We start from the raw sequence: 27,165 nt of genomic DNA on the forward strand, positions 1-27,165 counted from the left end.
CACAATATGGCTGTTTTATAAACAACATCAGATAAATTAAAATCAGTTTAAACTATTCTATTTTATCAATCAATCATTTATTGAAATTACTTCAAGATTATTTATGTTATATGACTTTTTTCATATTCATGAAACCTTTTTGGCATCTACCAGCACTGACCCACATTTTGAGTGAAAGACAAGGAAAAACACACTTTTTGTAAGAAAAAAATTTAAATCAAATGATTAGATTATCCCAAAATAATTCCTTGATTTATAAACTTTGTTTAGTTTTTTCCTGATTTGTAAACAGCTTTGTCCCAGTGTTCAAGAATCAGTGTTACTTGCCTTAATTCGTCCATGTTAAAGCCACAATCTAAATATCTGGAACATATGACACAGAATAAATAAAAACAAACCTGATGAGACCTCAACTACAGACAGGACCATCGGGCCAATTCACAAACGAGTCCTTGTAAAGAGACATTTCACCACAACAAAGGAGCCCAGGCGTGGAGCCCTCCCCTTTAAAACTAGTCACACCCCTTTAACCCACTATTGTCTAGCCGAGTCTGGCAGGCGGTGTATGGTTGGTTGGTTTGTGGTTGTGTTGGAAGTCTCGCTCGCTTGTCAATATCACACACAACGAATGCATTAATGCTAAGAGATGGGAATCTTGCAGTCATGCTTCCACGACGAACTGCTGTAGCGCTGCTCGCCCTGTGTGGATTAATAGCGGTCGGCGATGGTGAGTCGGGTGTTTGTGTGTGTGTCACCTCTCTCTGTGTGTATTTATTTATTTGATAGGCTGCTGGTGTGTGGAGAGAGAGTGTGGCCAGGCTGTGCTGTGTTGTGCTGGACGGGGCAGCCTGGCGCTCATCATGGCGCTGTGTCTGGGGTTTGTAAACCAGTCATCTGTACCGTAAATCATTGCTTATTCATATATGACTAGTGTTGCATTTTGAATTGCGCTTCATTCGCGGCACATAATTGATGTTTGTATGTATTATTTTTGAGGTTCGTCTATTAGGCTAGGATTTAACCGCGTTGCTCGCTGTCCCTTTTTAAATATAGCCAAATACATACACATATATACATATATGTGTATATATATAATATATATATATAAATATACTTTCCCTGTTTCCATACAGGCCTGCTGTCCCTTACAAATAAAATGCATGCATTTAAGCTTAGGCCAGCTATAAAATATTACAGTAAATTGTGGCATGTTTGCTCAAACCTCCAGTATTTTACATGACTTCATAAAACTGACGTCAGATGTTGCAAAACTTACATTAAATGAACTTGCAACGCCAACCTTCACCGGTGGTTTGCACGCTGTAACGAGCCATGTCCTCCTATTCCTACATTAATCGCGCTTCTGATTCGAATCTTTTCGATTAATCGGTTGAACCAGTTCACATTCACACCGGTTCACCGGTCTGAAGGATTTGCTCGCGAACCGGATTGACGCTTCTCCAGTTCGATTAATCGAACCGGGAACCGTTTCTTTCAGATATGTTCCATTCATAAACCCATATAGCTCAACCATCAAGTTCCAAAAAATTCCTTTAAAAATGGTAAAAGCAATGTGACTTTTAAATCATTTTCATTTTCGAGTAAAAAGACATTTCTATTACAAAAGATTTAAATGTCAAATAAATTTCTGTTCATCAAAGAATCCTGAATAAATTAATCACAGAATCATTTTTGTATTCGATTTAATTGCTGATTTTTTTTTTTTTTTACTTCAAGTAATAAAAATGTTTAAAACTGAAATTAAATAAGTTAGTAAATCCTTGGATTTTTTTTTTTTTACTTTGATGCTTTACTTCCATCCATTCTTGATGACTGACAAGTTTCTATGATTTTTCACATACAGATTTAATAACAAAGACAACTTTTAAGTTCAGAAAAATGTTCGAAAGAACCGATTCGCAGAAATGAGTCTAACTTCCCATTACTAGTTGTGACATGTAACTCAACATGAATTCCAGTGATTCATTTAAAAATGACCAACCTTGTTTGTAGTTACATGTTAGATTATATCATAGATGTTGTTGACAGTATATAGTTTGCTGTGGTATACCCTGTTTACAAAACAGTCTGGTGATGTTTCTTAACATTAATCAGCATTGTGCATTTCGACTGGCAAAAACAGTCCTCATTGACCCCATTGCTATTGTCAAGCCATAAGGCCTAAAATATTGCCAATTTTTCACATATTTTACTGGTTCTAGAAAGCTAATGTTGTGTTTTATAACCCCTGGCAAGTACATATTTGTTGTAGAGTACGATGGGAAGCTGGTCATTCAGCAAGTTCAGACTCAAGTCAGATTTGGAGTCTGGTCCTTTGTAATGGAAATGTGGGCAATGAGCCCTATTCAGTGGCCTGTCAAGGGAGTCTGCCTTTCTTTTGTATGGCCAAACTGATGGTGGTTACGTCCACAGCACAAATAAACATGTCTGTGGTTGCATGGCACAGCACGCTAACAGTTTATGCTTGGAAACACTAGTGAGATTTTCTGGAAGGACAAAACTGCAAATCAGTGTGATGTTGTTCAGATGATTTTGAGAAGTCGACAAAATATAGTATGAAAACTGGGCCACGTTTTTGTAGTGTGATCAACTAGAATACTAATGAGTGTGGATTTTTTGGTCTTTAAAATTTGAAATTACATTTTTCCCCATTGTAACTCGCTGTGCTCCAGACATATCACTGAAGACTGTGTAATGAAATGTAACACAGCAGGGGCCATTTTCATCGACGATTTGAGAAAGTTCAGCAATCTGTGATCTCTAATTGGTGACTCATCTTTTTCCGAGAAGCATCGCTCCCACTGTTCGCAAACGGTTGTGTTGCATAAAATGCTGCCAAATGCTCTAATAGAACTTGATAGGAAATGCTAAACAGACAGATCCCACCTGTAGTAAGTCTGACTGGGTCAGCTCAATGTCAGACTCTACAGTGAGCGGGTTGTAGCGCGAGAGGCGCCTTTGGGCAGCCAGTGATGGGTTTGCACAGCTGCCGGTAGTTGGACGCAGACTAGTGGAAATGAAACAGATTGGCGACTCCAACCATGTTATGGTAATTATTCCATCGAGGTGCTGCTGAAACCAAGTAATCTTAGGTGATTCATGTTTCAAGGCTCTGGACTTGCAGTTTGACTGCCTAGATTCTCAGTAAGCATGCTGTTTTTTTGTTTTTTTTTGATAAACTGGCTTGTCGTGAGTCTTCGAGCTTCTAGATGTCTGTGTGACGCTTCTCGCAGGCCTGTGTGAGAAAACAACAGCAATGTGATATGGGCACTGTGAGCTAGGCAGACAGCCGTGAGGCAGGGTGCGTCGCTTTCATCATCTTTCATTCTCTCGCACATTTTTCTTTTCCCTTCACACACAGACCAGACTGAAGCATTAAGTCCCTGCTCCCCTACATTTACGTTTGGTGAAAAACTCTTCAGGAATGACACAATAGCCCATTCAAACTTACATTTTATGAGTGACTCTCTTGCTTACAAGAAATGATCATTAATTTGTTCCAGTTCTCATAACAACAGCCGCAAAGTGGAAAAAGTGAGTTAAAGGAACAGGTCACCCAAAGTGAAAATTTGCTGAAAATGTACCCCCCCCCCCCACCCCCCCACCCCCCTCTGACATTTCATCACTTGCTCACCAATGGATCCTCTGCAGTGAATGGGTGCCGATGGCTGCTACTGCTAATAAAAACATCACAATAATTCACAAGTAATCCACACGACTCCATCAGTCCATCAATTAATGTCTTCTGAAATGAAAAGCTGTGTGTTTGTAAGTCTTTCTCCAATGAAAATTTGAATCAGGAGAGAAATATGCACAGATAAAGCATTTAGAATCAGAAACAGTCCAGAACAGTTCTAAATAAATACGGTGGATTTTGATGTGACAGGACAACAGGAGATGGACTGAAGTCGTGTGGATTACTTCTGGATTATTGTGTTGTTTTTGTCAGCTGTTTGGATTCTCATTCTGACGGCACCCATTCACTGCAGAGGGTGATGTAATGCTAAATTTCTCCAAATCTGTTATGATGAAGAAACAAACTTACTTTAATTTTCTATAAGTTCATTTTAAATTTTTAGATGTTTATTAACGCATACAATTATAATATAGATGTTCTGAACCTCAGAGTCTCTGAACTTTTGTGAAGGCAGGAAGGAGCCCATATTGCAGGAGGGCTCCAGGTGCTTTGAGAGTGCTGTTATGGAAATGAAAGGGAGCACATTAAGCCATATTTTGCATGTGTGTGCTTGTATATAAGATCAGAGAACGGAAAGTGTAGCAAAGAAAGATTTGTGGGTTCATGGGGAGTGTGTGTGCGTGCGAGTATGTGTCTGGGGAGGCTGGCTGCTGGGGTTGAGTCCACGGTCATAGCCGACTGAAGCTGGTCTCCGCTTCATTAATGACCTTGCTAATGACCCGAATGGCCGGCAGGCAGTACCGATTACATTGAGAGATAGACCTTTGTGTGACCTACATTATAATGCATGTTTAGAAATAGTACATTTTAATTGACTTTTTTCCCTTAGTACTAAAATCATTATCTTGCAGCTTTTATTTTCTTAAAAATAAGGGTAATTTTGTAATAAGCTTAAAGGTATAATTTTGTTATTGTTTACTCACCCTCAAGTCATTCCAAACCCGTATAGCATTATATTTCCATTGTGGAAATACCCGTATGGCTCAACCATCAAGTTCCAAAAAATTCCATTAAAAAGCCATGTGACTTTTAAATTATTTTCATTTTCGAGTAAAAAGACATTTCTATTACAAAAGATTTAAATTTAAAATAAATGCTGTTCTTTTGAATTTTCTATTCATCAAACAATCCTAGAAAATTTGTATAAGTTTTCATAAAAATATTAAGCTGCACAACTGTTTTCAACTTTCATAACAATAAGAAATGATTCTTGAGCACCTAATCAGAAGCATATTAGAGTGATTTCTGAAGGATCATGTGACACTGAAGAATAAATTACATTTTAAATTAAATAAAAATAGAAAATAGTTATTTTAAATTGTAATCATATTACTGTTTTACTGAATTTTTTTTAATCAAATAAACACAGCCTTGGTGAGCACGAGAGGAGGCTATAAAATCTTAGACCGGAAACTTTTGAATGGTAGTGTATCTATTTAAAACTAATGCACCTCTTATACTTGTCAGAAAGAACTTTTTTGTCGCATGAAATGGTTTGAGCTTGCTGCCCTTTAAAAGAGAAAAAAAAAGAGATTCATGCCTCTGGACCAGATGAGTAATTTGACCATAAGGGTTCTGAAGAAGCTCCCCTTCCTTTCACTGCATTGATTTTGTGAGTGTAGTTCAACGTGTGTTATAGAGTGCATGTCTGTGTGAGTGTGTGTGTGCGCTCTGTCTGGTGGCGTCGGCATGTCTTAATCAGCTCCCTGTCTGGGTGCTCAATGGATCTCATTTCAGCTCTATGCATCTTGGGTAACTGCACTCTCTCATTCTGCCCGCTCTCAGTAGCCCCTGGCATCCTGCTAGAAGAGGAGGATGATGGGCTTTCATTATCCAGAGGAGGTGAAGCAAGAGATAATGCCTCCACCGCTCTGGCCGTCCATTTGTAATAGATATGAGAGGACTGCTTGTGTTGCAGGGGGCAATATTTGCCTCTGAGTGTTTAAACCACAAACCCTGTGAGCTCTTAATCCTCACTTTGACCCCAACATGGAAAGCTGGTACTCCTGAAGGAGAGGTTGTGAAATTTGTGTTCCATAGTGAAGGCTTTAGTCACCGTGCCGGTAATGTGAAGTTGTTTGCGGCTTCATCGTTGACTAAAGACTTCCCATGAGCCCCACTCTGATCAGCCAAGCACACTGTTAATGGCAGCGACTTCATTCACGTCTTCCCGCAATGGTTTTCATTTCCTGTCTGAACAAGAATGGAATGATAGGAACTTCACACTGGCAGTGAGATTTTGATGTCGTCCTTTGCTGAATTCCCCCTTTTCTGTTGGGTTAAGCCAAGTCTAGACTAGGGTTTTAAGGTCTATCGCAGCTAGTCTCTCGGCCGAAATCCCATCACAGCTGGGGGTTCTGTAAGTCGCCCTCTGTTACCTCTCTGTGTTCTGTCCTGGCATATCTGTTTCACCGGCAGCTCTTAAAAGCATGTCAGGGGAGTCCCCCTACCCCCAGCCACTCTAACAGTAACTCCCCCATCCTCCACCGCACAACCCACTCCCATCCTTTGTCCAGACACAGCCCGCCCAATCCCTCCTCATGTCCCCTTAATCTCCACACAAAGAGCCAGTGTAAGGCCACCAATTATGCGCATACAAGACCTCGCTTGGCCTGAACTGCTCACGCTCCCTCGCCACAGGTTTGGAGCCACGCACGCCGTGTTGTCGACTAGCTTTGCATAAACTTTGATTGGTCTTTTTGAAGTTTCACAGACTGTATTGCAGGAATTTGAGTGGAAAGAGTGTTGGGTTTCTATAGCATAAGTGATTTGGTTTTTGTGGAAGGTTTGGTTTAGTAAGTTTAAGTCACAATAAATACGATAAAAAATCTCATGATTATGCCGTAATATCTCACAATGTGGCTTTGTCTATTTTTTTACATTGAGGTGGAAACAGGTATAGCTATCAGGTAAAAAAAAAAGTATTTGTAAGATATCAAAATATGCTCCTTGAGGTTACAGTCACAATGAAAGTAGCAATATAGCTTTTCTTCTGTGTTGAGACAGACATCCGATTGTAACAGATTATTGCAAAATAAAAGTTGTAGGGCTGGGAACTGGTTCAGTCCATTTGATTAAGCAGACTGAATGATTTACGTAACCAGAGAGAAGTCTGTCATTTTCACCAGAAGATTGAGTTTGACACTTTCATAAATTATGAGGTAAAAAATTAAAATGTATACACATGGAGGAATTGTTCATATTAAGATCTTTAACATGCATGCATTACAAAATAGCTAAGGTACACTTCATGCTGACTTTAACTACACCAAAGAGTTCAGTGAATACACAATTTCACACACATTGTCATATAGTGTCCTCTGATATAATTTAGTGTAGTGTATATTGTCACAACTTATTGACATGTTGCTATCATGACTCTTTACATCATGGAGAAATGTCATGCTGAGTTTGTTTTTTCTCAGTTATATGAAAAACATGTTGGAATATGAAGTATGTCCACATTATACATGCATGTAATGGTTGACTTGAAGAGGCTTTGTGATTTCATAACTGTGATTTCATGAGCTGTTGGACTGACATAAAACCAGTGTTGTGTAATACAGTTGTGACGTCTCTGGAATCCTTATTGTTTGTTGGAGACTTTAAAAAAAAGAACTGTGTAATTTCTGTCACCATGCAGAAATGCGAAAATAATGATTGTTTTTTTAAACGGGTATTCCAGAACGCGCCCCTCATCTTTCATTGGTTGACAAAACGGATAGCCCTGCCCCCAAATCACACCATTAGTTGAGTCAGTTTAACTTTGTCAGACTAGTCAGGATGCTCAAACAGAAGAGTTTTGCAACAGATGAACATTTTTTTTTGTAACATTTTGGCTAAATCAGTCTACGAATGGTTACTTATAGTTGTCTCTGCATATTACATTAGTTGCTTAATGTTGTCCCTCTTGGTTGGTTACAGTGAGGCACTTTCAGTGAAAGTGAATAGAGATGTTTGAATGTGATTTTGATAATATAAAATCACTTACAATTAATCTTCTGTTAAAACTTGTGAAATTTGAGCTGTGAAGTTATTCTAGCCATTTTAACTGTAATTTTAGGCATTATGTTTTCATGAACGTGAAATAGTATAAAATGTAATATAATTTTACTGTAAAAGGGTTAGTAGTAAGTTAATTTTTTTTTTTTCCACACTAAAATCACGTTAATACATTGTTTACATCTTGTGGCTTTACTATTGTATGTTAATGTTGAAGGATTGGCCGTGTTCACTTCAGTTCTAAACGCCTCACTGCAACCCAGAATTTCCCTTTTTTTTTAAACAAAAGGAGGCACAAGTAGAAATAAATGTTGGTGCTAATCAACATTATGCCTCTAGTGCTGTTGATTGAGCAAATTGTACTGAAACCGGAATATACCTTTAAGAGTTTTAACCGTAAAATTACACACTTCAGCTGTAAGTATAGTTATTCTGATTAATGTGATATCTACATTGCATTTTCTCAGACCTCTTTAGAAAGAGACTATGAGGCAATTACAGTCATTCTATTTGCTGCCCGGTGATTTAATGATATCGTGTGTGCTCCATTAGAGGGTTATTATGGCACCGGGTTGTTTTTCTCTTGCTATCAGGGCCTGGTTACCTCCGTGTAATCTGCAGGAAATTCCTTGTGCATGTGAACTTCAGTTGACTTGGATCCGCTCCACTAACGGTTACTGGCAGTGCGCTTCAGTGTCTGTTAGATCACAGCCTTTTTAAGATTTATAAAGAGTACACAAACACTCTCTCACACTCCCTCTCTTGCTCTATGACACTTGACACATACACATACCCCCACACACATACACACGGTGAAAAAGCGAAGTTGACACTTGTTCAGGAGGGTGTGGTTCCGCCACTTGCATGTCATGAGTTGTGCAATAAACCTGTGCGAAAAACTGTGGGAGGAAGCGTAGTGAGTCAGATCAATTAAGTGTGTGTGGAGTGAGATGAGTGACAGTAGGACTACAAAGTAAAAACAGAGGCCTGAACATGTGGGAAAGGCAAAAGAAAAGCGTTAAAATGAGAAGAGAGGATTAGAATAGAACGCTCTTGACAGGGACGCCCAGAAAAGACTGGGCATTAAAGCACTTTTTGTCCCTTTTTGTCCCCTGTTGTGATCAGCAGTCAAGCGTCTGAAGTCCTGTTATTTTAAAACCGCTGCAATTTGTCTTGAGTGGTCTGCCATTGTATGCGGCTTGGATAAAATCGAGGGCGCCGGTGAAGTATGAACACCACCCCTCGTGTCATGACCTCGGTCACCCTCGGCAGTCTGTGTACCAGCCATCATCGCATCCTGTCTGAGTTTGTTTGATCTGGTGAAGAGACACAAAAATACACAATGGTGATGACGGGTCTAAAAAAGTTACAAAAGGCGAGATGGTCGTCCATCACTGGGCCATTTGAATGCCCCTGAAGTTTAATGATATAGTTTATTTATGTCCTCAGGCTTTTAAGGTTAGGCAACAAAAAGGTACCGTGATGTTACTATGGAAGTCTTTTCATTTTGTACTTTAGTATTATATTGAATTTATAATACTCCAAGGTTCTTAAAAAGTCTTCTGTTCTATGGTACTTCCACAGTCATTTATTTTCGAAATAGTCAGTGGATGAAACCTGAATATTTACAAATTATTTGCTAAACTCTTCTGACATGAATATCAGAAGATTTCTTTTTAGATATGTCATCAAGGTTTAGAATCTTACATTAGTTATTGACGGAAATTAGTCCATGTAAACATACCCAGCGGTTTTCGATATTTTGAGTTTTCCCACATCTGATGTAAACCTTGCCAAGTTGGTCGGTAAACAAAAGTGTAATTTCCTTCATGTATCAAATCCAAAACAACAACCTTGCCAATAGAAGATAAACAATTTTTTAGATATTTTAGTGAACAGAGTAGCCTATATTCTCAGCCATTAGACAATAAAAGGGCGGTTAAAATCCTATAGACCAGCTTGACTCCAAAGCCCCCCTTTGTTCGAGATTATTTTAATAAATAATAAACATTTTAAGACACTGCCTCTGTGTTTTTTAGTATAATAAAAATGGTACATTCAGTTGGATTTGAATGCACTGTTGATCCTACTACCCCTTACGTGTCAAATCTAATCATCTTGCTCATTATTTATTGCAAACTGAGTTCTATGACTGTACAATAACGCAGTAGTCTGTGAAAGTGTTTTGCTGATATAAAGGTGCTGCAGTGGGGGTCCGAATCAGGCCGTCCCATGCCAGCTTCTGCTATACACAATCTGTTTGGGTTCATCTGCAGTGGCGGATTCAGTTTCATGTTATGCAGTTTGGTAGCGAACTGAACTCTGCATGCAGTGCCTCTGGCCTGAGTTACCTTACTCAGTGATTCTTTATGTCCTTATATCGGTCTTGCTTGCCCTCTGGTGGATATTTTGAGTTAGCACAGTTCACTTAAAGCATTCACGTGAATACATCCTCATTTATAATCTGGCTTTAAGATGAAGACATATTGCAATTATTTTAATCGTTCTTCTCTCTCTTCCTCTGTCTAGCTCTTAAGTGTAATTGCACTGCCTGTGAGAGCAGCGGTTATGTCTGCGAGACTGATGGGGCCTGCATGGCCTCTACGTCCCACATTAAAGGTCAGGAGGAGCAGCAAGTTCGGATCTGCATCCCCCGTGTCAACCTGGTACCACCCGGACAGCCCATCTACTGCTTGAGTGCCAAAGGCCTGTTCAACACGCACTGCTGTTATACGGACTTCTGCAACAGCATCAACCTCCAGATTCCCAGCGGTAGGAGTACAGGCCAAATACACTGGTGTTCTAAAGTTTGTTTATTTATTTACTTTCTTTTTAATGTATTCAGTTATTTAAAGTTTGTTAGGATAGGACAATATTTGGCTGAGATACAACTATTTGAAAATCTGGAATCTGAGGGTGCAAAAAAATCCAAATATTGAGAAAGTTGCTTTTAAAGTTGTCCAGATGAAGTTCTTAGCAATGCATATTACTAATCAAAATGTAAGTTTTGATATATTTTCGGTAGGAAATTTAATTAATATCTTCATGGAACATGATCTTTACTTGTCCTAATGATTTTTGGCATAAAAGAAAAATCGATAATTTTGACCTATACAACCCAGTGCTACTTATGATGACTGGTTTTGTGGTCCAGGGTCACATATTACATTTAAGGATGCAGTGTAATATTACAAAATATTTCTATTTAAAATAAATTATTTTCATACTGTACAATATAATGTGATGCCTAATTTCAAATATGGCATATATAAAAAATATATATAAAACTATTACTTTTAAAATTTTTAGTGTTTCATTTTCAATTTAATTATACAAAATAGTATAGAGTTTTAATATTGACTATTTATCATAGCATGAAAAAAATTATCTGCCTGTTATCAGTATTGAACAGAATTTTAATATTGGTCCATCCCTCTAGGTCCAACCTATAAAGTGCATTTTACTCGTCTTTTTCAGGGATTACGGACGATAAAGAGGACACCTGGGGTCCTGTAGAGCTGGTGGCAGTGATAGCAGGCCCGGTCTTCCTCTTTTGCTTGCTGCTTATCGTGGGAGTGCTAGTTTTCCAGCACCACCAGCGTAACTATAACCATCGGCAGCGACTCGAAGTTGAGGATCCGTCCTGTGATCATCTGTACTTGGCCAAAGACAAGACCTTACAGGATCTCATCTTCGATCTGTCCACCTCTGGTTCAGGATCTGGTAAGCTGCAACTCTATCCTCCTCCTGTATGTGTGTAGTGTTTTGTTTGTGTGCTAATGAGTTTTCTCATTTCAGGTCTGCCCTTGTTTGTTCAGCGAACAGTGGCCAGGACAATTGTACTGCAGGAAATTATAGGTAAAGGTCGCTTTGGGGAAGTATGGAGGGGGAGATGGAGAGGAGGAGATGTGGCTGTGAAGATCTTCTCATCCAGAGAGGAACGCTCCTGGTTCCGTGAGGCTGAGATTTACCAGACCATCATGCTCCGTCATGAGAACATCTTGGGCTTCATTGCTGCTGATAATAAAGGTAAGGAGTCTAAAGAATCTAAGGGTCAATCTATCCATCTTACATATAATCAAATTGATATATTGTTTAAAAATGTAATTATCTATCTATATTTCATATAATTAAATAGATCTATTGTTTAATTAAATTTTTTTTTAAATAATTGTTTATCCATCCATCTATCTTACATATAATTAAATAGATCTATTGTTTAATTAAAAATTATTTAAAAATTATTTGTTTATCTATCTATTACATTTATATTACATTAACATATTAATGTTTGCTTTTTAATATTTAATATTATACAAAATAATATTATAGTTATTTTTAACAATTTAAGTCATCATAACGTGATTACTGATAAATATTTCGTATATTGATCAAACATATAAAGACAGTGATTTCTTCCATCCCTAAAACTCTTTGAATATTTCTGTCTGTTTCTTAGACAATGGCACATGGACACAGCTGTGGCTGGTGTCAGACTATCATGAACATGGCTCGTTATTTGACTATCTCAACCACTACTCCGTCACAATCGAGGGGATGATTAAGTTAGCACTCTCAGCGGCCAGCGGCCTGGCACATCTGCACATGGAGATCCTGGGAACACAGGGTAATTATGAATAAATCAGTTTGACATGTCAGCCTCTAAATCTGAACTGTGAAATATCTAAAATCCTGTACTCACAAAACCAAACTCAATCACGATGGTCTCCTTCCACAGGGAAACCAGGCATTGCACATCGTGACCTCAAATCTAAAAACATCCTGGTGAAAAAGAATGGTACTTGTGCCATAGCAGATCTGGGGCTCGCTGTACGGCACGAGTCCATCACTGATACTATAGACATCGCACCTAATCAGAGGGTTGGCACCAAAAGGTACATCCATTACATCCATCATAAAGATGACTATGAAAACTGCATAACCTGATGTTAATATTTATTCTGCCTTTTAGATATATGGCCCCAGAGGTACTAGATGAAACGATCAACATGAAGCATTTTGATTCTTTCAAGTGTGCTGATATCTACGCTTTGGGACTGGTTTACTGGGAGATTGCACGACGGTGTAATGCTGGAGGTGAGCTTAAATTATCTTCCACCCACAGTCTCTTAGCAAATGTGATTAATATCAGTGCTTTCACTGACTGTAGAAGCCATATTTTTAGGTGTTGTGTCTCAGAACCATTTATTCAGCACTAAATCAGCATATTAGAATAATTTCTGAAGGATCATGTGACACTGAAATAAATTCTGTGTAATTACAATAATATAAACAAATAAAAACAGCTTGTTGAGTATGAGATTTCTTGTAAATACTGAAAATTACTGACAAAACTGAAAAAAGCATCACTATCTTTTAATCACTTTTCATATATTAGCTGATTAGCAGAAATTCCTGTAAAAATGATTAAATATTTATTTTTAATCATAGTTATGAAATCATTTTTGGCCAATTTATGTAGCCCTAATATGTTGTGTGAATATTTTAGTTTTTTTTTTTTTTTTTTTAAGTACAATTATTAGGCTTTAATTTGTTTACTATGTAATAATGTATATGTTTGCAGGTTTAAATACAGTTACATATATGATGAGGCCTAGAGTAGAAAATTATAAGAGGGCAGAATTGTCAGCCTTGCCTCCAGCTCCCAATCCTGTAATATTTCCCCATGCGACTATGAATGCTGATTTATTTTGCTACACATGAGCAATAAAATATGACATAAAACGTTGCATTGTGCCATTCAGCAATAAACTTGAATCTATCAACTCACATTTTTACTATCTTCTCAGGCATCCATGAAGATTACCAGCTTCCCTACTATGATCTGGTGCCCTCCGACCCCTCTATAGAAGAGATGAGGAAGGTGGTGTGTGATCAAAGACTACGGCCCAATGTGCCCAACTGGTGGCAGAGCTACGAGGTAAAAACTACCACTGTTTAGCTTTACAGCTTATTTTGCCCATGACCCTCCAACTTTGACATTTTCAGTGACAAACCACAGTTTATTCAGTCAATACATGACTTTTAGGACTGGCACATGTGGAACTGATGATAACAGTAGACCACACTAACACAAATAATGTTGCAGCATTCACCACAAACATGCTTGCCAATTTGAAATGCCATTTTTGAGTGCAATATGCTTCAGGCGTGTCATCTGAGATTTTTTTTTTTTTATGTGAAAATACAGCCTTTTAATTAAATTCAGCTATTATTCGCAAGCATACTTGTGAGAAAGGCTGGAAAACTCAGTTTTATTTGGGTTTTCTCTCCACAGGCGCTGAGAGTGATGGGGAAGATCATGCGGGAGTGTTGGTATGCCAACGGTGCGGCGCGGCTTACGGCTCTGCGGATTAAGAAGACTCTCTCGCAACTCAGCGTCCAAGAAGACGTTAAGATCTGAAAGACGCGGGATGCTGCAGATCCCTGTAGAGACGCACAAGCGAATAAAGACTTAAGCCAAAAGCAGCCTGCCAGTTTTAGCCCTTTTTTGAACCTTATAAAAGTTGTGACGAGGCCTACCTCACCATCTTAGACGAAACTACTGAGGTTGAGTCCATCCCAGCCCTTTTCCATTTCTCCAACATCAAAGTTCCTAATCGTGGATGAGCCTCCAACCGCTGATTTCAGCACAACCTCCCTCCATGGACCTACTGTTGTTGAGTTCTTTATCTTTTTTTTTTGTTTTGGCAGGAATGACAATTGAACTGTGACAGGCATTTTGATTTTGTTTTTATTTCACCACTTTCGTCCAAAATGGACTTTGCCGTGTGACTTTTTTTAAAAGAATGTTTCGATTTCATTTTTGTGCGTCCTCACACACTAATACACCGTATGTCATATTTCAGTGTGAATCTATGATTATATATAGTGCTCTACTGCTGTTGTGAGAATGTGAAAAAATGTGGATAACACTGTCTCCTCCTGTTATGACTAACAATTCATGTACAAACCTAAGTGTAGCAAAGCGAACACACCGTAACTGTGTGACAAAGTGGCATTGCAGTTCTTTGTTCCTGTGGAAGAAAAGAAGAAGTGCAGATTATTTACTCTAGTAAAAATCAGCCTGCTAATTTATCTTTCTTCAGGCTGCGTTGGTTAAAAAAATGTAAAAGGTTTGAATGCTTTTAAATGTTCACAGGGAGTGTGTGTGTGTGCGCGCGCGCATGTATGTTTTATTTAATTGTTTTCGGGTTCTTAAAATCCATGTTGTGATTGCTGAATGCATTGTGGGATGATTGTTTAGTCCTGTTGTCCGACGGCATACTGAGAAAATAAGAAAGTTTTTTGTCATAAGGAAAGTCACTACCACTTGTATGCTTTTTTAAAAAAAAATAACAGCTTTTTTTAATGGGAACGTTTAGTATGTTCTATTCCCATTATTCTGGGATGTTGGCATGTTAAACTGCACTGTTGTTATTTGTTTGCAGTCAGTGTCCTTATAGGGATGTAGTAGACACACACATGTAAAGTATTGAAGTAAAATAATGCATCTCTCTATTTGCCTGCATTACAACATTTATATTGCTCTGCTTTGCCTTGCACTGAAGAGTTGTCATTCAGTTTAATTTATAAGTACTACTGAACATTTCTTCCTCATTCTTACGTTTAGGGTTTGCCAAGACTAACCACCAAATGCTGGGCACGGCGACACTGCATCATATGCCAACTTCACTACTCCCTCCATCCTTTATTAACTTCACTTGCACCAATGTCTTGATAACAGTCAGAAATCTGCAGCTGCTGTGAATGATTAACTGGAATCGGGGATGTATTCAACAGTAAATGCAAAAAGTGACTAGATTAGCATTAGCTTTGGCATTAATGCCAAATGCTTGTTGAAGGGCTGGACGAGAACAAGGGTCCTGTATTGTGTGTAACATTTAATCGATAGCTGGCTCTATTACAGTCCATTTCTGATTGACCTGTGCATTTTATGCTGTCAGGGTCATATCTTATGAATCTGCTCTGTGTAGCTGGAATATATTTGATGACAGCAGCATGATTCAGTCAAATTGAGTGATGTTAAGAATGGCTTAAATAACTGAGAATTATGACTGAATTTTGTTATATCATGGTGCTCTACATCATACACTGGGAATTCTGTCATTAGAAGTGTATAGGCTAATTGTTCCACTATTTATATTGTGCTTGCTTTTTTCCTTACAACTTGGATTTTGCAGATGTTTGTAAAACATGTAACTTTTGCAGAAGACTTAAGGAACGACACTTGTTTCGGACGGTAGTTACTGCCACTTTGTGGAGGCAATTTAGTCTAAATTCCCTGACGTTTGTCCATTTTAGTCTTGATAATAAGAGTTCAGACTTGGTAGCCGACGCTTTCAATCCAATGCATATGAGTTTTTGATCCTGAGGTTCCATGTGTATTTTAAACATATTGAAAACAAATCCACTTGTGGGTTAGTTAATATAATGTACATAAATGGTATACAGTAATAAATCCTTTTTCTTATTTCTGTTTCATTGACTCTTTCCAAAAGCTTAAAGGGATAGCGCACCCAAAAATGAAAACTCTTATTAATTACTCACCCTCATGTCTTTCCAAACCTGTAAGACCTTTGTTCATCTTCCGAACACAAAATAAGATATTTTTGATGAAATCCGAGAGCATGCGTCGTGGTACTCTCCATATTGGCGAAGGATGGGGAACAATTGTTGAATAAAGTCGTTATTTTACTACTTCGTGCACAAAAAGTATTCTTGTAGCTTCATAAAATTACGGTTGAGCCACTGATGCCACATGGACTATTTTAACAATTTCCTTGCTTCGTTTTTTTTGGGTCTGGGAACATTTCAGTTACATTGCTCTCTATGGAGGGTCAGAAAGCTCTCAGAATTCATCAAAAATGTCTTACAGGTTTGTAATTACATGAAGGTGACTAATTAATGACCAAAGTGAAATAAGTTTCTAAGCTTCAAACTTTTTAGGCATTAGATTTTACGTAACAACATAGAAAACTTTATATTTAAAATGCATTTTATTTTTCTTTACAAGAAAGAAAGCAGAGACAAAGAAATAAATGGAGGGCTGGGAGGGAAAGGGACAGCCGTATATAAAGAGATGCAACCTCTGACGTCCAAAAATATGTACAATTCAAAATTATATCCATACAAAACATGCCACATACAATAAAAATGACCATTTTATTCATCTTCCCTAAAAGTAGCTCTGCTGTACAGTTGCAGCATCTTTTTTAAAAAGTAGATCAGGTCGAAAACCAAAATCAGGATTTATTTAATTACAACACGAGTAGAGAGCTTAAATTAAGAGATTTCAAAAGAACAAAGGGGGGGCGAGAGTTACTCAGGCTAAAATCCAGTAAGCGCCCATGTTTATTAACAGACTACCCTTAAAAGAACCAATGCTAGTTCGGAGGATGTATAAATAAAATAATGCTGAGTGCAATTCACATGTAATTAATGAAGATATTTTCGATTAATGAAGTCATACCATTTCCCGGCTATGCGGCCTTTTCCATAAGTCATATAAAACATTCACTTCTACAGGGAGGGGAAGAAAACAACAGGACACGAATCAAAAACAGTATCATCTTGGGAGATTCAAGATTTTCCATTTACTGTATATGCTAATTAAACTGTCACTGATTCAAGGACAGGGTTCAGTAATTCACAAGCAGTAGCATAAATAAAAGAAATATACGTGAACAATATTACATAAATACACAAATGCTATGCACCATTTTACTGCTGTATCTTTCAAAAACAAAACAAAAGTAGTATCTATTTCCATGAAAAAAAACTTTGCATGAATCCCATCTTAAATGTTTGCCATTCACCGCAACAAGTCTTCCAAAATTCCTTGGTGAAGACAAGAGAAACATCACACCTTTTTAGTTAAACTGTATATGGTCTTGTAGGAAAAAACGCAGATAGAAAAAAAACGTTAAATGCAAAAACACTCTGGTTCATATACATAAAGATATTACTTAGTTTGCCATTTTACATATATTTATAGATATATACACATTTAGTTTTCTGATAAAATGATATCCAGTGGTTGCTTTTTTCATGAATTTTATTTCTCTACAATTTTGAAATTGATTAAAAAGGGGCTGAATAAAGAGTTTAGACCCCTATTATGTACAGTTTATACATTTTGCATTTATTCTTAACGTGAGGTCATAAGTCAGGGGAGAAAGGAACAAAGCATCATGGGCTATGTGGAGACTTTGTTCAACTCCCTTCTTTGAAATTCAACTTTTTTTTTTTTTTTACTGTTTTAAATTACTTTAATATAAAAGAAAATAGAAATGCCCTTTTGAAGTCTTCCTCCATCACTGCGTCAAGCCTGTAGACTGTGCTACCACTATCAAACCACAATACATAGATTAGATACAACCGGCCATCAGCAGGCAGAGAAAGACTCACTACAGTAAGTTTACAACAGTCCACTATCACAGAAGGGAAGAGGCTTTACACCTAAGGGTCCTGGTTGGAGTGATGAGATCCGTACAGAGATCTAATGAACGCAGGATGGAAGGATTCAAGATGGGAAAACATGTTGAATGCAGTGGCAGTCTTGCATCACTAGTTTCTTTTTTTTGCCCTATAATCTTTCAAATTGCACCAGCGTGGATCCGCACTGTGGCCCTTTGTCATAATTTGCTCCGTCGTCAAGAACGCGAGAGAATCCGGATGAGCGTTTCTACACTAAAAGCATGATCCGCATGTGTGTCGATGCAGCTACATGATATCTACAGTCGGAAAAAGGTGGCCTCTGAGACACCCGTTTGAGTTTCGATTGCTCTAAGTAATGCATCGTCATATACTGTATCTCATTTGTATAATCAAATCAAAAAGAGTTGCACTGGCTCACTATTGTAATCATCAGAAAGCAAAATATAGATAGAAGCAAACCTGCTGCTTAAGTTTCCCTGCTTATCCGAGAAGGCAATTGCCATGGACACATTCCTGCCTTCCCCTTTCCACAGTAGCACTTAACAGTTTTAATACAAAGCAGTGACGTCCCACAAACTCAATGAGGTAGACTGGGTGAAATAAACCCACCTTTTAACTCAATATAATAAAACATCTGGTGCCTTTCGAGCCACAGGTCAATAGTATTTCGACGTTATCATATCTCATCACAGTTCTACGCAGAGCCACTCCAGGATTGTCTTGCCAATGTCCACGATCTTCATTGATGATTTGATGGGAGAGCGTTCATCTGGGGTGACGGAAAGGGTGGTAGCGGAAAGGATAGGTCCAAGCTAAAGTGTACTAGTTTATTTTTGAGTACTTACATGGCTTTAATCAAACATCTTCACTGAGTTCTAGTCTAAGTGTATTGATATGCTATAGCTTCAGTTATTTTGGTAGATGTCGAAGGGATCGATTGCAGCCAGAGTCAGCTTATTGTAGGAGGAAACAGTGGAGGAAGTAGAGGTGCTTTTGGCAGAGGTGTACTTTTTAAATCAACACGAAAGATTCAAGCAGGTCCAATACCTTTGAGCTCATCTGTAAAAGGTTGTGGCATCAAAAGTTTACTCTTCAAAGCTTTGGCTCTTGTTGTGAATAACAAAGTCTTGTCTTTCAGGTGACTGAGAGTGAACTCTTCTTCCTCAATTTAGAGCAGCTTATTAACTGGATAGTAAGAATATAACAGGCTTTGGCGCAGGAGTGTTCTGGCACCAGGGAGCAAAGACGGGTCGGACTCTTTCTCTGTCCCTGTTAGTTCATCCACTTTCTGCAATTCCAGGCTCCACAATGGCAGGGGATCTTGTGCTGATCGTCCTCGAAGTCAAACTGATAGTCATATGTCAGCTAAAAGAGATGGAGAGAGGACGATACAAAGCGTTACACTGGGGAACAGCACTGAGAGCCCTGTCAAAAAAGGAAAAGATCACTGTAACTAACCTCTTCACCCTTTGGGATCCTGCGACTGGAAATGATGATGATCTTGTCCTCTTTGTCAAACGTCACAACTTCCGCAACACAGTTGGGTGCACAAGAATGATTAACATAGCTAGGGAGAGGAAGAAATCAGAAACTAAGACAAAAACCAAACACTTAGATTGCAAGAAGAGCACAGGAAGTATGATCTTACCGGGCAGGACCGCCAGTTAATGTGGCATCAATCACATGCTCGTTATTAATGCGGAACATGTAGATCCCACGGTTCTGTTTGAAGAAAACATTGAGTTTAGAAGAAAAAGAAAGGACAATTAGAGCAAATATATGTTGGAAGCTTGACATGTACAAACCTGCTCCTCGTAAATCTTCTCTCTGCGATTTGCAACCTCGTTGCGAATTATGGTGCCAATGTACTCAATGACCATGGTGTGTTTTTCAAGGTCTTTCGCGGCGTACAGACCCAGTCCTTGAATGCGAGAACGGGCCAGGTACACATTGTTCTTCCACTCTGTCTTCAACCGACGATATTGAGATGATTTGGAATGAACAAACTGCTTGCTGTATGGGGTGTTGATCTCTCCTGTAAATGTGCTCTGATAGGCTTTGGACATACTCGTGCTGTTCAGAGTATGAGGCCTGAAAAGCAGAATAAAATTACATTAGAACCTTACAATCTCCAAACCACACTTATCAGACACATAAGGTATTCAATTTCTTTTGTTCATTACCTTTTGCAGTGGGTAAGAATTTTGGGTTCTGATCGTGCACAGCCTGTTGGATTGATCATGAGTGGTAGCTCCATGAGAGGATGGCGGCCATATCGGAACGTATAATTCTGACAGTTTTCCACACCAGGAAGCTGAAGGACATAGGTAAGTAACAAAAAAATAAAATTATTGTTCATTATTATAATGAAGCCATTTAAGAAAACTATTATTATACGTAATTATGTGTGAACTTAGGGGTGGGCGATATGACCAAAATCTTATATCACAAATACGAGTAATTTTATTTCACGGTAACAATATACAGTCATGGCCAAAAATATCGGCACCCTTGGTAAATATGATCAAAGGCAGTTGTGAAAATTAATCTGCATTGTTAATCCTTTTGATCTTTTATTTTTTTTTTAATTCACAAAAATCTAACCTTTCATTGGATAAGAATTTAAAAAGGGGGTTAAAAATCATTATGAAACATGTTTTTCTCTAATACACATTGGCCACAATTAACGGCACCCTTTTATTAAATACTTTGAAACCTCCATTTGCCAGTTTAACAGCTCTAAATTTTCTCCTATAATGCCTGATGAGGTTAGAGAACACCTGACAAGAGATCAGAGACCATTCCTTCATCCAGAATCACTCCAGACCCTTTAGATTCCCAGCTCCACGATGGTGCTTCTTCTCTTCAGTTCACCACTCATTTTCTATAGGGTTCAGGTCAGAGGACTGGAATGGCCAGCAGAAGCTTGGTTTTGTGCTCAGTGACCCATTTTTGTGTTGTTTTTGAGGTTTGTGTTTGGACTATTGTACGGTTGGAAGATCCAAACATGGCCCATTATAAGATTTCTAATAGAGTCAGTCACTTATTGATTTTTTATCTGTTGGTATTTGATAGAATCCATGATGCCATGCGTCTAAACAAGAAAGAAATATAGGCCCACAACATCAAAAATACAGCAGTATATTTCATTGTACAAATGGGGTACTTTTTATTCCTGTGTTCACCAAACCCATCTTGAGTGTTTGCTGCTAAAAAGCTCATTTTTTAGTTTCATCTGATCATAGAAGCCAGTCCCATTTGGAGTTCCAGTCATGTCTGATAACTGAATATGAGTTTGTTTTTGGATGAGCAAGGAGAATTTTTCTTGAAACCCTCCCAAACAACATGTGGTGATGTAGGTGCTGTTTGACCATTTTTTTGGTTTTCTGACCCCGAGACCCCCAGCTGTGGTCCTTGGAGAGTCTTTAGCCACTCAAACTCTCCTTCTCACCGTGCATTAGGACGATATCTTCCAGGCAGTATCGTAACATTTTATGTTGATTGGAAATTCTTAATTACTGCCCCGATGGTGGAAATGGGGATTTTCACTGGTCTAACTCTTTTCTTAAAGCCACTTCACTAATTTGTAAAGCTCAATTATCTTTTGCTGCACATCAGAAATATATTCTTTGGTTTTTCTCATTGTGATAGATGATTAAGGGAATTTGGGCTTTGTTTTCCCTCCCATTTATATAATATTTCTGTGAAACAGGAAGCCATGGCTGGATAATTTCATGTTCATAATCACCCTGGAGTGCTCAAAATTGTGAATATGAATGGGAATATACTTCAGAGATATTTTACTCATAAGAATTTCTAGGGGTGCCAATAATTGTGTCCAACGTGTATTTGAGAAAAACACTTATTTCATAATGATATTTCCCCCCATTTTAAATTCTTATTATCCAATAAAAAGATTTTTGTGAATTTTTTTAATGAAAGATCAAAAGGATTAATACAGATTAATTTTCACAGCCGCCTTTGATCATATTTACCAAGGGTGCTGATATTTTTGGCCATGACTGTATATCATGTAGTGATTTTTGCTTTAAATTAAAAAAAAAAAAACCATAGTACAACAAATAAATGGGAAATGTTACATACATTGTATAAACTAGTAATCGAATGCATAAAAACACTGCATATTCTTCACTGTGTAAATTAAATGTTTATTTCTTATTATTAAAGTTACAAAAGTGATTTAGTGAAAAGCAGTGAGAGATTTTCTCTCTTTTGTTGTTTGATTAACAAATGACAGACAGCAGGAATATTAGACTGCTGTCACTTTAAGAGCTGCCCGGATCCAATATACTGTTACAAGTTTTCTTTCTCAGCTGTTTGCTTTCACTTAAGACCTAATTACAGTGTTTACGAAGATACCAGCAAAGACGGGCATTTTGACTCATACAAGTGTGTGTATTTAACCGTTCAAGGCCTATAAAGCAGCGAAAATAACTCAATACTCCCGCGCACTATGAACACTGTCTTCACTAGGGCTGGGTAATGATACTTTTTTTCGATACCAATTTTATGAAATCAGTTTTAACAAATTACATTAATGTCAAAAAACATTTTTTTTTTTACATTTATACAAGACTCACAGCCTCATCTCCTGAGCCACTGCACAAAGGAACAAAATATATCCAACACAATAAATCAGTGCAAATAATTTTAATAAAGTTCAAATAGTTTTCAGTTTACACATCTGTTAGGCTACATTTACACTAGTGCGTATTCAATTTAAAACACATAGCTCAGACAGATTCAACATTTCTAGGTTGTTAAAGACTTCAAGAAATTGAAAATCTTTATCCACTTTCATAAGTGGGCGTTTTATTTTCTTTCACCATATGTTTTACTGTTATTAAATTCTGGTGTAGCATGTCTAATTATTTGAATGCATAAAAACAACTTCGTTTATTCAAATTTATTCTTAAAATAGCCTTATGAAATGTTTTATTTTTCCTCAGAAATTCTGTGTTCTGTATCTGGTTTTCAAATGAAGGCATGAAACAATTTCATTTATCTTTAAATTATTGAAAATCAAAGTTTATTTATTTATTTAGGCAAACAAAGGGGGTTTACTATTAAAATTAAAACATGGAAGAAATGTTGTGTGATCATTACAAAAAAAATTAAGTTTTAATAATTTTAATAGTAGCAGTATGTACGGTCTTCTGAACAATAGTAATATATTTCTGCCGCAGTGTCTTCCAAGTTAAACCGAACTTTTATTTTTACGGGTTGCCATGAATACCTTACAGTTCTGTGTGTATATGATATGACGCTAGTTTTACTCAAATAAAACGGTAAAATGCTCATGAAGTGACTCTCAGAGCAGTTCTGGAGATGTTGTTCATGTGTTTGTCCTCATTTAGTGAGACGGCAGACGCTGAAATCACCGCGAGCGTCACGCGCGCTTCAGTCTGTGTGTAGTAAACAAAACCGTGCGATATAGAGAGCAGACTGCTCCGTACGCTTTCGAGTTGCTCTCGCGGATGTCAAACACTGATCAATCTGCGCCGCGTCGCTTCTAGTCGAACACAACTAGTGCTGCAGACTTATTGCAGGTCTCACTGACCTTGATGAGATTAGCCCCTTAGGTATCGAAATTTGGTACCGAACGACAAGACGTTTTTCGATACTCGGTGGTATCGAGGCAATTCGGTCAGTGCCTAAAAAGTATCGAACTCAATACCCAGCCCTAATCTTCACGTGCGTGTCTCTCAGATAGCGCGCACATATATTGAAATGAGTTCTCTTTCGCTGCTGATTGCATTTCAATGGCTTAAAATCAATTATTTTTCAACTTTAATGCTTAAATATACGTGCAAACAATAAGTTTTCGTGACCACGTAGCACAGCAACGTCACGTAATCATGTAACCTCGATAGAGATGATAGTCTAAAATATCTATCGGTTGACAAATATCTCCCGGTTAATCGTGTCTACCGGTGTATAGCCAACCCCTATGGTAACTGTTCTTTTGTTAACAGTTCTCTGTTCCCAACCATACTTATTAATTTCTCACCGATTCAGTGATTCGCATCACTGCATGGACAGTGAGTCCATACATCTCCTCTCCCTTGACATGTTCGGTGAAGAGTTTCAACATGGCTGCTTCATCACGCAGCTTGGCAACCTGCTGTACAATCTTGGACCAAATTCCTGAAGAGCAGAAGCATGACATTAGCATTATGCAGCAAGAAAAAACATTCCATTAGGATTACATTTACAGTCATTTCAGAATATAAACTTAGATTTACATACCATCTGGAGTGGTGTCTCGGAAGTGCAGGTCTTCATACCCGTGCTCCAGTACACGCACTTCAAACAGGGGCTTGCCATCCTGCTCACTGATGCGACAACGGTAGCGACATCTGCGGTTTGGCACACGAGTGCTCCAGTAAATGCGTGTAGCCTCATAGCCCACTGGAAAGATAGCAGTAGGTGAGTGAAACGCAGCCATCTGAGAGGGCAAGAGCTGGCCCACGGCATGGAAGATGAGCCCGCCAACACGGAACATGTGAATGCGGTCGCCACGTTGCAGGATGCTTGCGATCTGCTTCACCTCATCTCGCTCGATGTAGACACGTCGAAAAACAGCAAAACTGCAAAGCTCCTCTTCACTGGGGCCTTTAAGCTTGTGCTGGGTGCAGAGCATAGTTTTGTCTTTGAAAAACATGCAGCGTGCCCGGATGGCACAGGCAAAATGATAAACATTCGGGCAGCGCAAACGATTGCAGCTGTTAGTAGCACCCGTCTTCTGACAGTAGGCACAGCGGGTGCGTAGTCCACGCCGAAGGGCAACCTCCACATTAATAAGTGCACCGCCCTGGGTCTCATATACCTCAGTGGACCACAGAGCACAGTTAAGATGCACCCACAGATCAACATCAATGTTAAGCAAGCGTGCAGGACCATCTGTGGCACCATCTCCCTCCTCATGGCAGAAACAGCACTTGCGCTTGTCTCGGGGAAGCTTGTCTGGTTTCAGCGTAATGCGGAGGCGCTCCATGAGCTCAGAAACTTCACGGCTGTTCTCTTTCTTAGACCCTCCCTTGCGAATAGTGATGACTATCTGGAGACGCTTCCATCGCAGACCCTTCCATTTTTTGACCTTAGGTCGTTCTTCCTCTTCATCAGAAAGAGGCCTGCTACGGTGTTTGATGGGTTTGATGGACATCTCCATTGTGGGAGAGTCTAGAGGAGGAGAAGAGGCTGGAGCAGAAGGTTGTTGTTCTTCTGATGGAGCAGCTTGAGGAAGGACCACAGGCTCCTGAGATTCAGACTCCATTGCAACAGGGGAGCTGTGAGACTCCAATTTAATTATGGATTCAGTTTTGACAGGTGCACTTGGGCTTGCGGAAGGGGATGACGCAGTCTGAATTGGTGCATCTGGTTCAGGTTGGGGCTCAGGTTGAGTGATATTTTCTGGCTCAGCTACAGCAGATGATGGGGGTGGAGGTGGGGGTGGAGGTGGAGGTGGCGATGGTGATGGAGGTGGAGAAACCTCAACAGGAATAACAGGCAGGTGGCGCACATCCAGATCTGAAACATTCGTCATGTAACAATGCTGAGCAGGTCTATCTTCTTGCTCTTGGCATTCCTGCAAAAGTGTGAAAATGTCAGAAGAAATGTAATGTACTTCTCAAAAGCAAGAAGACAGTTACAAAAAACAAATGAAATTCTCAGGAAACTCACCTGTTTGATAAGAGCAAGAATATCAACTTGTTTCCTCAGGGTACACCCTGGGAGGGAAACATCAAACTGCCTAAGCCATTCTGCATCATGGCTTGCAGAAGAGTCCGTCTTCATACCTGATTATTTTTTTAAAAACATAGCATAAGAAAAAAAAACATAGCATAAGAAAAAAAACAATACAGCAGCTAAACATTTAGCCAACACTTTGAGAATGTTGAATGACAGCTTGAGTGCATTACCAGGGTTGGAAGCGTCAGGTACTTTCCCAGGTCCAACACCTGCTCTACCAGGACTCGAGGGAAAAGCCGCTTCGTAAGAACTTGGCATACGTATGTGCAGCAGTTGGGCAACAGCCAACATCACTGTGTTGAGATTCTGTTGAGGAGAATTCAAAACAGTACTTAAATATTGTCACACAAAATTACCTAAGGCTTTTGTGGGGGTAAAGACATTTAGAGATTTGAATACCTTTGCTGCAGCTGATGAAAGCATGAAGGTTACAGACACTTCATTGCTTTTGGTTTTGTCCCACTGGCTGGATGAGGCTACAACTTTTCCATCCACTGACTCAAATGGTTTTGTCTCGGGAAAACCTGTATATGGGTAAGATCAGCAAGTCAGTCAGTCATTAAAGATTCAAGCAAACAAATTAAAATCATTTCCAAGTGATACCACATACTTGGGATGGCAGAACGAGGAATAATGGGTATAACAGGAGAGATGGCCCTCTCATCTTCCTCCTCTTTGGGATCCAACAGATGGGGGAAGCGTGTTGTCTCATCACCGAGTTGGCTTTCAGGTGAGGACGCGGGCACAATGCTGTCTGGAGCATCACTGTCCTCGTCGCTCTCCATCCTGAGTTGAAAGAATCCATTAGTGCACTGACATGTACGTAAGTTTAAGATTAGTTGTTCTTTGGAACATACTGTATTACAGAGTTGGTAATTTACCGTATATCTTCGTTTTGATTGTGAGGTGGAGTAGGGAGAGCTGCTAGTATGTCTACACTCTTAACTTCTTCTGGAACAGAACCTTCCAGTACAAGAAAAAAAAATTCTATGCAAAAACAGTCACGCCATCAAACAGTCTCACTAATGAATTAGAATCAATACTGTGTCTTACCCATGGTATCCTCTGATGCCTCTGTCTCTTTCTGACCTTCTGCTAGTTCTTCTACAGGTGTCACTCCATTTAGAAGCTTATGCTGCACAGAAGGTGGTGGAGTTGGAGGAAGTGATGATGGTGGTGTTGGAGGATTGCTGAGGTTGTTCTAATACAAA

The 27,165-nt window shown here is 38.8% G+C and overlaps 2 protein-coding genes across 4 annotated transcripts in view; one reads left to right on the plus strand and one right to left on the minus strand.

Moving 5' to 3' along the window:
• The first annotated feature begins 522 nt into the window (after positions 1–522).
• Positions 523–16,214, plus strand: acvr1ba (activin A receptor type 1Ba). 2 transcript variants are annotated; one of them, XM_058763999.1, is made up of 9 exons: positions 523–727; positions 10,250–10,492; positions 11,198–11,443; positions 11,519–11,749; positions 12,180–12,347; positions 12,459–12,615; positions 12,693–12,817; positions 13,531–13,661; positions 14,019–16,214. In XM_058763999.1, exons 1-9 carry the CDS (start codon positions 637–639, stop codon positions 14,142–14,144), a joined length of 1,518 nt encoding a protein of 505 aa, XP_058619982.1. In that variant the 5' UTR covers positions 523–636; the 3' UTR covers positions 14,145–16,214. The 2 variants fall into 2 exon arrangements, with proteins under 2 accessions (XP_058619982.1, XP_058619983.1); XM_058764000.1 differs by lacking the exon at positions 523–727 and adding an exon at positions 750–877.
• A 507-nt stretch (positions 16,215–16,721) lies between these two features.
• kmt2d (lysine (K)-specific methyltransferase 2D) overlaps positions 16,722–27,165 on the minus strand; it is a 36,026-nt gene continuing 25,582 nt past the window's right edge. For both annotated transcript variants that reach the window (XM_058762464.1, XM_058762463.1), the window contains exons 42-54: positions 27,008–27,155; positions 26,836–26,917; positions 26,565–26,740; positions 26,354–26,478; positions 26,125–26,260; positions 25,886–26,001; positions 24,452–25,790; positions 24,213–24,349; positions 20,365–20,495; positions 19,987–20,272; positions 19,830–19,903; positions 19,640–19,748; positions 16,722–19,546 (exon numbers count right to left, since the gene is read on the minus strand). In XM_058762464.1, the coding sequence (XP_058618447.1) occupies positions 19,454–19,546; positions 19,640–19,748; positions 19,830–19,903; positions 19,987–20,272; positions 20,365–20,495; positions 24,213–24,349; positions 24,452–25,790; positions 25,886–26,001; positions 26,125–26,260; positions 26,354–26,478; positions 26,565–26,740; positions 26,836–26,917; positions 27,008–27,155 (2,952 nt within the window). In that variant the 3' untranslated portion in view covers positions 16,722–19,453. The remainder of the gene's footprint in view (positions 19,547–19,639; positions 19,749–19,829; positions 19,904–19,986; positions 20,273–20,364; positions 20,496–24,212; positions 24,350–24,451; positions 25,791–25,885; positions 26,002–26,124; positions 26,261–26,353; positions 26,479–26,564; positions 26,741–26,835; positions 26,918–27,007; positions 27,156–27,165) is intronic.

The sequence above is a fragment of the Onychostoma macrolepis genome, chromosome 23 (assembly GCF_012432095.1).
Source record: "Onychostoma macrolepis isolate SWU-2019 chromosome 23, ASM1243209v1, whole genome shotgun sequence".
In the NCBI taxonomy this organism is placed as follows: Eukaryota; Metazoa; Chordata; class Actinopteri; order Cypriniformes; family Cyprinidae; genus Onychostoma; species Onychostoma macrolepis.